The 15,550-nt window shown below is 45.9% G+C and overlaps 1 protein-coding gene across 2 annotated transcripts in view; it reads right to left on the bottom strand.

Moving 5' to 3' along the window:
* Positions 1 to 15,550, bottom strand: part of IWS1 (interacts with SUPT6H, CTD assembly factor 1) — a 522,634-nt gene that overhangs the window by 467,813 nt on the left and 39,271 nt on the right. For both annotated transcript variants that reach the window (XM_069617877.1, XM_069617876.1), the window contains exon 2: positions 6,038 to 6,153. In XM_069617877.1, the coding sequence (XP_069473978.1) occupies positions 6,038 to 6,153 (116 nt within the window). The remainder of the gene's footprint in view (positions 1 to 6,037; positions 6,154 to 15,550) is intronic.

Below are 15,550 nucleotides of genomic sequence, written 5' to 3'. Positions count from 1 at the left end.
TCGGCATCAAGCATTATTACCCTTGCTGTTAATTCCGCCTTATTTATTTTTTCTTTGAATTGAGCCACCCGTTTCGAATGTTGTCGAATGTTTCTCTACTCGTAACAAACCCAGATTGACCAGGATGAATCGGCTTAGTTATTAGTTTTCCTAATCTGGTTGCTGGTATTTTGGTAGAGATCTTAGCATCAATATTGATGAGAGCTATGGGTCGGTAAGATCTGCATTGGGTCTTATCCTTCCCTGGCTTTGGGAAGAGCACCACCATTGCTTCTTCCATCGAGCGTAATAATACCCTCTGTCCTAAATGTATTGAACAATGCAGTCAATACTGGGATTAAGTCTTCAATATAAATTTTGTAAAGAATTGCAGAAAAACCATCATTTCCACGCAGCCATTCGTAGGAGGTCCACGGATGCCTGTATGAGGTGGTGGCCCTCTCCCCCCTCACCCAAAATGGGTGAGGGGCACACCTCATGCATGCCGAAAGACATGGGGTTAGCAGTGTTTTAGGCTTTCCCCTTTGCGCCCCAGTAGGTGCACCCACACATGTGTGGTACCATTTTCGTCTGGACACCTGTGGGAACGCAGGACGGTAGGCCATGTGTTGTTGGCGGCGTGTTTTCGGTGGGTGACCAGAGTAAAATGTGCTGAAATTGTGTTTCCCCCCCAAATTTGGACTTTGCCGGGGGTTCTGGGTAATACATTCTGGGCCGATTTGCGCAAGTCAGACCTCTGCGGATTCCCACAGGTGTCCTTTTTTCAGAAATGCAGGAGGTTCCCTTTTTCCCCAAATGTATGCTTGCCGTTCCTCACCACATTGGTTTTCCTGATTTACACATGCCAAGTACATCTGTTCAGGCTGTAAGCATAAACCTCCTGAGTCGGGGGGGGGGGGAATGTAGCGGAGCATTGTAGTTCTCAAAATTCATAGAAACCATTGCCGTACCAAGCCAACCATGTCCACCACAAACCTTTTTTTCTGTCATTTTCTCGCTTTTTCCCCAAACTATGGAATTTCCCCCTACCTAGTTGTCGCCTGACCTGCGCAAATCACCCCTTCCTGAACTTGGAATTTTGTCTACTTTTCAGAAATGTATGCCTTTCTGTCCTCAAATTCGGCTTTCCTACCCTTTTCTTCCATTCCGTCCACGCATGTCCAATTGGCAAAAATGGGCAAAATCGCTTACCTCTCACAAAACGGTTGATAACCACATCAAAATAATTATTTTTCGTTTCCACTCAACCTGTTCTTGAGAGCCAGGAAATTGGGCAATTCAGCACAGCAAACCATTTGTTCCTAGCTCTTACAAGGAAAAAACCACAGGCTTCCCTTTTTGGTTATTTTCCCTCACCCCCCCCTACCGAAACATAAGATTCCTGGGTGGCGTTACGACCGCGCCTACATGTGGGAAAACAAGGGGCCGAATTTGGCCGAGATATCTCATGTAACAAAAAAGTTACAAGGCATTGAATGGAGACTTACCAAAATCACCAAAGAAAGACATTGGCACTGGGGGGAAAACCCATGGCACTTAGGGTTGACCAACTCAGAAACACAAATATCCTCCAACACCTAACAAGACAATCACTGGATGCTGCCCATACGGAAACAGTCTACAAAACAGAGCACACCCAGTAAGCACAAATGCAGACAGCAGTTACTCCTTGTTCTACACAAATGAACAGATAATAACAAAACCCATCTTCCACTCAAACAAATCCAAACCAACTTACCTAACAGAGCCACAATAGTGACTAGAGACCATGGAAATGGCAGCGATGATCAGTATAAATCAATTCAAAAACATACCGCACACAACTTTCACCACTTAGAAATATTGCCAGAAGAGGTATTCCATTCTCCGTTCCATCCCTACACTGCACTTGGTCTGAACACCTAGTTACACATTTTCACCTCTTTCACAGCTCTATTCCAACCTTCTCAGTGTAGGTCCCTAAAAAACATTTACAATTAAATAGTTTTGTGATTACATTTAGAACTACACAATTAGATTAAAACAAGGGACCTCCTTCCTTTCTGCAAATGATACCCAGGATAAGGATCCCACCCATAATCTGTCTTCAAGGAGTTTCAACACACAAATAGTTCTCCTTTTATGGATGTTCCTATTACAGAGGTTTAAATTTTACACTCTATGAAATCTTTAAATTCCTAACTAGATCCTTCTTTGCCATTAGTTATTAATGATTTCTCAAATGTTCATGTACTCGTGATGACCAATATCAGTTCTTTAAGAGCATGTCCTTCCTGGGTGCCTCAGCATGCCTTGATTTGTCCACCATGAAAAAGAAAAAAAGAAAAACATCGACCCATTGAAAATCTTCTGTTAGTGGCCAAACACCTGTTGACATGCCACCACTCTCCAGGACTTGGTACTGGCTAACAAACTTTTGGATGACCATCAATCAGATTTTCACCCAGGTCCATTGGATAGACTCTGCTCTTCTATAAATGTAGGCTACTGTTCTTGAAGCTGCTGACCAGGAACACTGTCCAATCGTCAGTCCACTGGATCTCTAGGTGGCCTTCGAGACTCGACCACAAAACTAATTAAGGAGCTTATCCTGCTTTCTGGCTGGTAGAACCCAAAAGGTAATTCTTAGTTCATACTACTCAGCTACCTCAAATGTCCCATAAGGAGTTCCTCTGGTCTCACCCATCTCCCGCATTCGTCTTCTTTTTAACATCCCGAGGCACACAAAAATGAGATATCAGTCCTATGACGACACACAATTTTAAAACCTATGCATCCTTCCCGCCAGCTCAAACAATTTAACAGTTGCCTTTATGCTTAAGTATTGGATGCATAAAAATAGGCTACAGCAGAACTAACAAAAAAAACAGAAATCCTTACTCATGCCTCCTCAGTTTATGCTAAACCTCTTATGCTAGAGGTACAGCTACCAAGTATATTCACAGGAGTTAATATATTACATGTTACCAGTCGGGAACCTATCGGGCCCTCCTGCACTCAAGGATGTCTCTTCCCCATAATTAGAAAAATGTCTTTTTACTAAATGAAAATCCTCAAACATACTTCCCTTTCTCTCCACATAGCATCGAGCAGTAGTACTGGACGGGGCACGGGGGGAATTAGGATGAACTCTTCTGTCCACTGAGGCAATACTTTTGCAGGACTCGTACAGTCTTCGATGAACAAACTGCAAGCCATCCAGAACACAAGAGGAAACTCAATCATACCTTGGCTGGGTGGAGATCACTAAACATACCCTTGTAGTCACCTTTAATGCACATGTCACATCAACAGTTCCATCACACATCAATCGGGCTCATCAACAGTTTTACGACGTGCAGTCCAAAATCACCCAAATCCTAGGGCACAACCTCAAAACAAACAAAAGCCATCCTCCTAGGTGACCTCAACCTGGGCTTCAAATATATTAAAGATAAGAAAGGCAAAGCCCTCACCAGAGCCCTCCAAGACTTAGGATTCACCCAATTAGTCAACGACCCGACTGACATCAAAGGTTGAATACTAGACTGGATTGCGGATCACAACTGTGCCGCTGACATCAGCTCCAACACCCCCTGCCCTTGGACCGACAACCACCTCCTGCACTTCTTCATACCCTCAAAAACAGTAGGAAACCCAAATCCACCTGCGCCAGCCACTATGGCTAGGTCCAAGAAGTTACTCACCATGGAAAGAATCACCCCCCTCCTTGAAACTTCTGCTCTAGCCCACCCTACATCTAAGGATTCCACAGAACTAGTTGAAATCTACAATACCACGCTTAAAGAGGTACTAGACACTATACCCCCACTGGAAATTAAGAAAGCTAAGCAGATACTCCACGCAAACTCATGCTTCACACGATAACTCCTAGACGCCCGAACTACTAAAAGAGCAGCACTAACCTCATGGCAAAAAAAACCCTCCACCATCATAAGAGACACCTAGCTCACAATAGCTAAACAATACAAGCAAGCCATCTCGAAAGCTAAAGCTGCCACATACAACACAAGAATTCAGGAAGCGAATTTACAATCTAAAGAGCTGTTCGCCATTTATAATGAACCAACCGTCCCCATACCTCCACACAATCTACCTGGTGCAACAACATCCAGTATGCCATGCTAAACAAAATCACTACACTTCAAAACAAAATTAAGACTCAATTTGACAAACTACCTAAAGCCAGTCCCCCCCCACAGCTCTGCCCGTGTCCACCCCACCAAAAGCAGACTCAGCAGCCACACAGTCTACTAATAAACCCGCACCCTTTGCATTCAGGGAAGTAACAATCCCTGAAGTCCTTCTAATCATAAAGCGCATCAAACCATCGCGTGACAGCTCTAGCACCATTTATCACCAGATTTATCAACGCATCCTTCGCAAACAGCACAGTACCACTCGCCCTCAAGGAAGCCTGGGTTAGGCCACTGTTAAAGAAACCGACCCTTGACCCGGACTCCCCCAACAACTACTGCCCAATCACCACAGTGCCATCCCTGCTAGAAATTCTGGACAAGGCTGCATACTTACAGATTTAGTCCTACCTGGAAACTCAACATATTAGGCAAAAAACAATCTAGCTTCCGCCCACGTCACGGCACAGAATCAGCTCTATTGGACCTTAAGAATCAATTACTCGAAGCCATGGACAAATGCAAATCCTCACTCCTACTCTTGGATCTGTCGGCAGTCTTTGACTTGGTTGACCACAAGATCCTGTGTAAACATCTTACTGATACTGCTCACTTCTCCCAAGAAGCTACAGCCTGAATCACCTCCTTCCTGGAAGGCCGAGCTATGAGGGTCTTTTCCGACCAGGCTTCAGCATCTCGATCCCCCATTGGGTGCGGAGTGCCACAGGGATCTTGCACCTCCCCAACCCTATAAAATCTTTTTACACTCCCACTCTTCAGTGACCTAGAAGACTTCGTCGTAGACTTCACCAACTATGCCGACGACACACAAATCCTTCTCACCCTAACAGGAAACTACAAGCAAGACCTTGACACACTCCAGAAGACCTACGCGCACATCCAGGCCTGGATGGCAGCCAATGGTCTCTGTCTAAACGGGGAAAAAACAGAAATCCTACTCGTAGGCCCCAAAGAATCCCTAAATAAACTAAATGATAAATACAGTTCCTTCATTATTGAGAACACGGTCATCACTGCTTTTACTGCAGTCAAAACCCTTAGAGTATACCTGGACTCCACCTTATCAATGGACAGGCAAGTCAGCGCCATCTCATCCTCAGCTGCACTAACAACAAAAATCATAAAAGCAGTAAAGCCCCATCTGTCACCAATGAACTGCCTTAACATCGCCAGAGCCACTATTGGCGCAAAACTCGATAACTGCAACATTCTACTCCTCGGCACCTCCAATAATAACATTAACAGACTACAGACTGCACAGAATAGTGCACTAAGAGCCGCCCTCAGCATCCCTAGGATAGAACACATCTCAGGCAAGAAAAGACGCCCACTGCCTCCGAATCAAGGAACGCATAACATTCAAGGCCCTCACGATCCCACACAAATGCCTCACCCAGACCGCTGCAGCCTACCTATCAGATAGAATACACCAGGCTCCAGCTAACAGACCAAAACGCGAACAATACTCCCACCTACTTTCAGACCCAGCATTCAACAGAGCCAAAGCGGGAGTCACAAGTTTTGAAGTATTAGCCCCAAAAGCCTGGAATGCACTCCCACTCAGCCTAAGAAACGAAGACTCCCTCACAGTATTCAGAAAGGTGCTAAAAACAAAATTATTCAACTAGACGACTAATCAACAAACCACAGTCTCCGACACTGTTCCTTTGTAACCTCGGAACACCCGTCTAACAATGTCATCTAAAACCGTCTGTGTACCTGTATCAATGCCCAAGAAACTACCTGTACTAATCTGTATGCACTTCCTTTGAAATGTCCGTCATAACCTGTATACCTATAAGAATCAAAAACTAACAGCGCCACGATGCCTTCGGCCGCTGACAGCTTTATAAATCCAAATAAATAAATACATTTTGTACCTCCAATTGTTGCCCAACGCTGCCGGTGTCAGATTCCGAATGATGAGTTATCAATTCAGCCTCTTCTTCAGAGCCAGAGTCACGCTCATCTTGCACTGGAGTAGCTCCACCATCATCTAACAAAGAAAAGAAAGGAGATGCAGTAGTAAGAATAGCCAGGAAGGTACACGTTGCTTACCTGCAACTCTTGTTCTCAAGCATAGGCCTTGCATAGATTCACATGCTCATGAATATTCCCAGTCAGGCTGGGAATCCTCAGTAAACAAGAAAACAGTTAAGCCTTTAAACTAAAACTGCTTGTCTCCTCCATAGCCAATCACTGTCCTTTGGGTCATACGGCCCCCAGCCAATGACACTCGTCCTAAGCTCCACCCCTGGTGGCAATCTTCAGATTTGGTAGCACACGTAAAGTGGCAGTATGAACCAAGAAGAGCCAGCAAGCCCCTGTGACGCAGACGGTACAAGTTACTCACCTGTAAGGAACTTGTACCTTCTCCAGCATGGGATCTTGCATGGATTCACCTGCTAATGAATACTATTACACAGCAGTACATATATACAACCACGGGAGGTGGCAAGGTTCACAGAAGCAGTACACTTACCCCTGGAACAGACTCGCCTCAAATAAACAGGTTGCTTAGCACTGCTTGGCCAACCCGGGAATCCTCCCTGGAATCCCTGTCGATATAGTAGAATCTTGTGAAAGTGGGTAGATCTCCACGTAGCAGCCCTGCAGATGTCAAGCAGGGGAACACCAGAGAGAAACGCAGTTGTTGCTGCAATGGCTCTGGTGGAGTGGGCTCTCAGCCGGCCTGGAAGCTGTCTGTTGGCCAGACGATGGCAATGTATGATACAGCCGGAGAGCCACCTGGAGATGGAAGCCTTACATAGGGCCTTCCCATAGGTCCAAAATTGATGAAAAGCTGAGACTGTTTTTGAAAGTCCTTTGTGCGTACCATGTAAATCTTCAAGGGGCAAAGAAGGATTCGCAAAGAAAACTGGCTGGACCAAAGGCTTGTTAAGATCAAAGTCGGACAGAACCTTTGGCATGAATGAAGGATGAGTTCGCAGAACCACCTTAGTGGCGTGGAAGGACAAATACAGAAGACCACCACCAGTTCCACTCCTTTTCTCCCAGGAGCCAGCGTCCTCTGGCATGAGAAAGTCCTGTGTAGGCTTCCCCACAACCTTCCAGAGAGGCGTAAGTCGTGACTGTGTAGCCTGCTACAGAGGGATCTGAAAGGGAGCTCCCTGAGTAAAGTGTGGACAAACTGACCACCAGTGCAGCATGGCGTTATGCCTGATTGAGGCCTCTCTTCTGTACATGTGCCTGTGACTTGCTGCCACCTGGCATCCAGAAATTGTTGAAGGGGTCTCACCCGAAGCCTGCAGAAGGGGACAAGATGGATGCAGGAAGGCATTATACCCAGCAGGTACTTTATTGACCAGACTTTTGCAACGACCGTTGCCGACAGCCGTTGGACCTTTCCCAGGATGGACCTTCACCCTCTCTTCTGAGGGAGTCACCAGACACAAGTATATGGAGTTCGGTGCCCAGCAACAGAGCGTTCTGAGGTGGCACTATGCAACACTTCAGCTAGTGTATCGAGAAGTCTAGCATTGTCAGAAGTTGGATGATCTCTGCTGTGTGCTGGGTTGCTAGAGTGTGGGACTGTGACTGAATGAGCCAATTGTCCAGGAAGGGGCTCAGCATTTGGTGAACACCCTCAGAGCCGATGTTAGGCCAAAGGGAAGGGCCTTGAACTGGTAATGTCTTCCCTGGGCAACAAAAAAACAGAACATTCCGGTGCTTGCGATGAATGGGGATGTGGAAGTATGCGTCCTCCAGTCGAGAGTTGCCAGACCATACTAAACTTTGGGATTTGAGGAACTTGTTCATGTGCTTAAAGTCTAGGATTGGTCGTAACCCTCCAGACTTTAACAGAAAGTATCTGCAGTACACTGAGACCTGGCAGTGCTGAGGGACTGGTTCTATTGACCCTTTGCAAAGCATGGCTTGGACCTCCTGTAGCAGCTGCGCCGTGTGCAGCTCTTGACGGGAGGAATGCTGGGGTACCGGTCTTGAAATTCCAAAGTGTGCCCCTGTTGCAGGATGTCCAGCATCCATTTGTCTGTGGCAATCATTCGCCACTGATTGACAAAAGTTTTCTAGCAGCTTCCTACTGGGGTGCTGAGATGGGGGTGTGGGTTCTGGGCCATTTCAGGCCCGTTTCAGCATCTGCGTCCTAGATGGGTGCGACAACGCTGGGTGCCACAGCCGCAGAGGCCTGGGAGCAACCCCCGTAAGCCTCCTGGGTGGTGGAGAGGGAGGGCTGGCGATAGGGGGTGGTGTAACCCTTGGAAAACTCTGGAGACCGTCCCCTTCGGGGAAAGAAAGGCAGCCTCCTCTGCTGCAGGGTCCCCAGAGTGTGCCATCTCCGTGTCTGTTTGATAGCCTAGAGAGTCTCATCGACCGATTTTCCAAACAGGTTGCCCCATCTAATGGCATGTCGATGACTTTGGTTTGCACCTCCATGCAGAAATGTATAGCTTTTAGCCCAACTTGGCATCGAAGATCCACACCACCCCCCTACTGGCAGAAGCCGGAGTCCGCAGTGTCAATACCGACAGGGATGGCGTGATCGGAAGCCACTTCCCCTTCCTGAAACAGGTGCAAGGCTTCAGCCTTTTCATTGTCAGGAAGTCAAGGATGGGCCCCAGCTTGTTTCACAGCTCCCTATCGTACCTTGACAGGACAGTGAGGTGGTTGGCGGCCTTGATGGTGTAAGCTGCCCTGGTGATGATGCGCTTCTCTGCAGCATAGAGTTTCTTGCCCTCCTGGTCTGGAGATACCATGGACCAGTTTCTGGCAGCAGCCCATACCACAGAGTCTGGAGAAGGCTCCGACCTGAGGCCCCAAGGAGCAGAGTCTGGAACACGGTATTTCTTCTCCAATCGGTCACGCTTAGCAAGCATGGTATTAGAAGCATACATGACCGCTAAGCCATCATCCCGTGTGTCATCCAACAAAGGGACCAACACGATGGTCTTCTGGAGGCCTCACGCCACTCAAAGAGGAAACCCTCCTTTTACTTCTCTTCTGACACCAGGTTGAAGAGTTTGGCAGCTTTCAAATTATGGAGTGGAAAAAGCCAATTTTGTCCAGGGGGGCCGGGAGAGGGCCTTGGCGGGCTCATCAACATCTGGAGTTGCCCGATCTGTGGGAACGTAGTCATCAAACTCTGTATGAGGACCGGTGGTGTTGGTGTCCATGACAGTTTGAACTAGCTCCTCCGCCACAGTAGGCAAAGCCGTTGGCGCAGGCGAGGGGTAACTGGGGCCTTGTGAGGAGGTGTCTGCTGATGCTGAGGGAGCCTTGGAGGACTCCAGGCTTGAGCAGGGACAGGAGCAGTGGGCAGTCTCTTTTGAATTTCTGCCACCAGAGTGTGTAGGGTGGTTAGAATGTCCAAGTACATGTCTCGTGGCGCGGGAGCAGGTGCAGAGGTACAGCAGGATCAGGAATTTGGCCTGAGCCCCTTGGGGGCTAAACCGCTGGGAAGGCCCACGGGTCGGTGACCCCTGATGAGGTATGGGTAGAATGGGGTTGGGTTCCCCCATGGCACCCTTCCTGATCCAAATCAAAATCTTCAGGCAGGTCCTCTTCAGAGGTGGTGTAGATGGCTGCAGGCTGTCTGGGAGATCCCAGAGGAACCAGAGTAAAGAGTGGGACAGACTTGGTAAGCCTTGGCAGGAATTTCTCTCACCAGATCAGAGCCCTTTGGAAAGGAGGAGACAACTGGAGCCTGCCGAGCAGGAACAGATGCCATCGTCGATGGGGATCGTCATTGGAACCGCTGACGAAGGTCTAGGAGGCAGAGCTACCATAGGCGTGGTGACCGTCAAAGAGGTAAGGGCAATGGTCGTTGACAAGCCCTTTGGGGCAGAAGTCGTTAAAAGGAAGACTTGACTTTGTAGACTTCACAGACGGAGTCGTCAACGAGCTCATCGGCAGGACGGTCATCTGCGGCCTGGATGGATGAAGTGGACGACAGAGAAACCAGAGACGACAACTTGTGCTTGGGTGGCGAGGCTAGCGATTTCCTTGCGGACAGAGGTAACCCACCAGCCGCTATGCTAACCGTCAACTGAGTCCATGACTGCGACCGGCCCTTCTCAGAACTAGGTCCCGCAGCCATGGAAACGGAGGACTAGGAAGTTGGAAGAGGACTTACCCTTCCTCGGTCCATGCAACCAACCTCCGGTTGCAGTTTTTCCGAGTCTTGGATGAAAAGGATTGACAAATTGAGCATCCGTTTGCATGGAGGTCGGGATGAGGACAGTAAATGCAGTTAAGGTGCATATCCTCAAAGTTATTCTTCAGGCCACAGCTTTCACAGGACCTGAAGAGGTTTTCTTTGTGGCAGCCTCCATGGTCTAGGTGAAGGCCCCAAGCCTGGCCCTGTGGCGCCATGGGCTGAAGATCCAGCGATGGATTGAAGATCTTCCCCAGCAACGGGTCCCCGCTGCCGGTAGTCGCTGCATGGCGTTTGATGAAGAGATGAAATGATTATTTATAACGGGCTTAATACCCAGATGTTTCTAAGTGCAGACCCGGGGTTCCAACCCGTGGTGCTCCGTGTCATCTTGCTTCCAAGGCGAGCACGTTGCCCCTGCGCCATGCTCAACGAGATGAAAGATTTCTTCAAGAAAAAAAAAAAAATCTAATCAACATTTGACGAGCAAAGCACGTGGACTCCAAACACTAGAAACAGAATATTCATGAACATGTGAAACTATGGAAGACCCCATGCTGGAGAAAGGATATGCCCATAGCAAACAATGTAATCAGACATAAAAATGTGCATTCGCTGATAGTCATTGGAAAGTAACAAATGGTGACCTACGTACATGTGGAGAACTGAAGGGGCGAGTGGCTATGCTTGCCTAGTAGCTTGCAACTTGGCATTTACCCTCGAATTAATTCCTCTGCAGACATGATTACTGACCTTTTCCTGTCATGAATGCAACATACAAGAGAATGTTCACCAGCTATGTACGGAACATATACATTTGCCCTTTCTGCCAAGCCAAGCTGCAAATTTGGCACCCAGTACCATATATACTACACTACCAAGCTGGTTCTTTTCTTCCTGCAATGTGTACCACAAAGCAAGATTGCATTGTGCTCGGCAGTTTCCTGCGGCCCAAGGTTACACACTGGATGCACAATAACTGGCTTAACAAACTGTGATAAGGAAGACCTATTTTTTGTGGCTCTGCTGCCATACCAAACACCAGTAACAGCCATATGTAATCTCATTAGTCTTAGATAATAACCTTGAATTCAAGATTTCTTAAAAACCTGTCCATTTTTGCCCTCAATATCAGATGTTTGATTCAGGCTTTTGGCTTCTTTTCAGGTCATTCAAATGAGAGCAACCAGGATACATTTTGGCTTGAAAGTATCTGACCCTCTAACACCTTTCCATAAACTACTTAACTGGGCTACCACTTGATGTGTTACTGGGTGATCTGCTCAAGAAAAGGTTTCAAGGTGTTGGCCTATTTTATCGGCCTGACGTCGTGATCTTCTACACTTGTGAGGTGTTTGCATCCCAATGCGGATCATAGGATTAATCTAGCCTTTTACAATCAATGCCACATGGGCGGGAAACTTCACACGTGCCAGGCATTGAACTCTTGCGACTGTCTATAAATAAGTGTGTTCAGCCTTCACAGGGAACTTGGGCTGTTGCAGCAGTTTATTTAAATTGTTATATTCTAACCTTTCAATTTATTTAGTATTGAGTTATGTTTTTTTTGTAAGTTTAATGTGTTCTATTTATTCATTTCTTTCAAATGTTTGACAATGATTTAGCACCTTGAAGTAAAACTTTCAGTGGCATGGTCTCCACTACACAATGGAAAAAAAGAAAAACTTAACACACAAGCGAATGCTAGATCATCTCTGCTCTGAACACTGTGACTCTTCCTCCTGTGTATTACACACCAACTTCAAGGGCTGCTTATTTCTCAATGAGCGGAACCCCAGACATTAACTTTATGCAACTACACATTTTCTTCTATGAGACAAACATCCAATACCTGATACATCCATGACAATGTCGACTGGTCTAAAAATGGAAAGAAACACTTGGTTTTCCTGGCGGTCAATTTAAGATTTTTGTTAAGACTGCCACAAGCATAGTTAATTACAGATGGAGGTGAACCTGAACCCAACCTTCAGGGGGATATTGCTATTACAACGCAGTGAGGTTTTTCAAAAACAATAAACCTGTATTTACCTTTGACATAGTCCAAATGGCCTATCATTAACATGGCCCTAAAAGTTATTCCCTACACAACATGCATCCCAACATCAATAGGGAATTGCGGGTCTAAACTTTGTAAGAATCCTGTGTATTCATTATGCACTACTTTTCCATTACAAAACTGTTAAAAAAAAATGAAAAAAAAATAGAATAGTATGTAGCCTTCAAAGAGAATTTAGAGTAATGGATATAATATTTTAGTGTTTAAGTCTGTTCGGGTAAACGTCAGACATCACAAACACAACACATTTTGACAATGACAAAGTTGAATTCAAGCAAAACTCATCAAAAGGCAAATTATCAAAGCAACGCCTAGAGAAGTAACAATGAATCAACTACCAACAACACAATTCAGAAAAAAACAGTATGTCAGCTTTTTGCTAATCATCACAAGGTAATCAGTTCTGCAGAAAGACACTACATGTCATGCAAGAATGCCAACTGAAATACTGAACATCTTCCCCTGTAGGACAGCCAAGTCAAATATTGACATACAGCACTGAGAGAGTGAACTGTGGTTGCAAACTGAACATGCTCTATAGAGCCCGGTGTGCCTGGGATGGAGCAGTAATCTTCAATGTTAATTTTCTTGCTCTTAATTTTCAGAGGCCTCGCTTTTGAGGGTGCCACTCATGTTAAACAGAAACCGTTGCCCTCGTCACCAGAGGTATAAAACTCCCCGAGCGCCCCCGGCCCTCCCGCCCCCCCCACCCTCCCGTCCCACCTTCCCACAGTCGTCCTGGAATGCATTCTAGCATCATGGGATAAAACTAAATAACATTATGGGTGAATAATGTGTAGGTATTTTTACGGATTAGCAACAGTAACCCATTAAACTTCAGACTAAGATAGCATCCACTAAAATATGGGTCAAATACATAATAAAAACAAAATGTTAAGAAGTAGATCATAAAATGCCAAACAGTAATTTAGTATCAGGAAGAGTACAGTCGGGTTCTTTTATTCCAGGCATGTTGCAGATAGCTCGCAAGTTTAAAACTATTGGCGGCGAGAGGGCACAATAACATAAAGAAAGCAGGTTTTCAGTGATTAAGACAAAAACGTAACATTGGAAGGTATAGTTTCCACAGGTCGTTGTACAATGGACAGAATCAAAAAAAATGGGCTAAGGAATCAGCTTGGCCACAGAAACAGAAATTGTTTCGATACTTTGTTCTTGACCAATGGCAACATTTAGCGTTTAGCTTGCGACAGGAGAGAGCTGTGATAAAAGTTGTTCACAAAAATGAAATATACAACCCTGCCTGTTAATGGTGAGAGGGGCAGATACTGTTTTACAGTCGGTTTTGCAAGATTCGTGTCCTCCCTCATACTATTCCACAGATTCAGGAGTATCTTTTTAAGTTCCTTCGCAGGCATATCAACAATACATGATAGGTTGGAAAAGCCACATTCCAAACCCACAGAGCCGAGAGTTTTTTTGATACAAGATAACCAATAATTACACAAGGACAAGTGGCCAATCAAAACATTGATTAAATCATCTTCCTTGCTCTTCCACAGAGAAAGTAAAAAAAAGAACAAGTTAGAGATTCATGGCATTGGTGATGTAAGAGACCTATTTCAAGAAGAGTGTTAAAGGATGATGTTGTCGGGGGTACTCCCAAAAGATGAGAACTGAAAGTTCTCCTCTGCTTGTGAATACCACCACATCACCCACACGCCAAGGTTTGCTTCCAGAAACACCCATAGCCACACTCTTACCCCTATAGGCAGTTAGCATACGGCTAACAGAAATGTGTTGGAGAGATTTGGCAAATATGAAAACACTGCTGGTACCCTTTCCGATTGTTCGATTGTCCTTCCAGTTTAGCCAACTGCTAAACGTTATGACAAGATACTCAAAGCAATGGCAAACCTCAGAATCTGCAGCCATCATGGAGGATCATAGGATCATGGAGAGTTTTGTTTGGTGAAACACATTATAAAGCAATTGTCAGCGTTAACCTTCAGTTACCCAAGGGTCAAAAACCTGGTATACCCTTCTACAAGACACTGAAGGTACCTCGGTTCCCTGCCCAACAAAGCTGCATCATCAGCATAACTTAGGACAGGGATCTTCCTGTGCGCACACCAATGTACATCGGGTGTTGAGAGTTTCTAAGAAAGACGGTAAACCATTTACACAAAGGTTAAAAAGAAGGGGCGATTATGCACCCCTGCCGAACCCCTTGCTCCACAGTGCCACTCACTTCGTCCCTCATTACCAGACCAGACATGGACAGTAGATTCAGAGTATAGGGTCTCTAATGTATGCAGGAAGGCACCAGAAACTCCCATATCTTGCAGCAAAGTCCTCCTGCACAGCAGTTACAGGTTTATGTGATCAAAAGCCAAACAAAAGGTCCATAAAGGCCATGTAGACAGGGGTCTTTGCAAGGGGAATATAATTGAAGACTAACAAATACAGATGTATACACTGATTAACAGTTCCCAGCCCACGGCTAATTGGGTATCAAAGGACATTAATTCCAAGACCCATTCCTCAAACCTTTTCAAAATCACACAGAAGAACATCTTTGGCGTACCATCCAGTAAAGTTCAAGGGTGGTAGGATGATGCAGATGATTTAGAGCCCTTCCTGTAGATGGGCACAAGTGTCCCATTTTTCCAGCTCGTCATTATCGTATTAGTAGACAGAAGGGCATTAAAAACCTGCCTCAGGAATGGGGCCCACAGCTCAACACATGAACGAAAAAGGGGTTTGGAATTCCATCAGCCCCTGCTGCTTTATTCGATTTTTGTCATCCAATAACTTGCTCAAGCACCCCAACAGTAAACGGGGCTAGTTGTAGTCAGAGTAGGAAGATATCTTGGTACCACCCGCATCGGCCTTATCGTGCATACTATAGAGAACTAAAATGTGCTACAGTCTTGCTCCATGACAAAAATATCAGGGACTTGTAGCTGTCCGAGGTGTAACCCAGAGTAATTCGGAGACAATCCTCCAGATGTTCTTACCATCATAAGATAAAGCAGCTTCACACTGGGATTCCCAATGACTGCAGGCGATCTCCTGTTTCCTCACTGACAGTTCACGCCTATAATCTGCAGCATAGACAGATATAAAAATCCAGTATATCTGCCTTTAGAGCGCCCAGAAGTGCCCTCTTTTTCTTGCACCTATCCGAGAGCCAGGAACGGACCTTTCCCTGAATAG

Source organism: Ambystoma mexicanum, chromosome 10 (assembly GCF_040938575.1).
Source record: "Ambystoma mexicanum isolate Mex_15411 chromosome 10, UKY_AmexF1_1, whole genome shotgun sequence".
Taxonomy (NCBI): Eukaryota; Metazoa; Chordata; class Amphibia; order Caudata; family Ambystomatidae; genus Ambystoma; species Ambystoma mexicanum.
The sequence above is the reverse complement of the archived record's forward strand: the minus strand, read 5'-3'. Positions and strand labels throughout refer to the sequence as shown.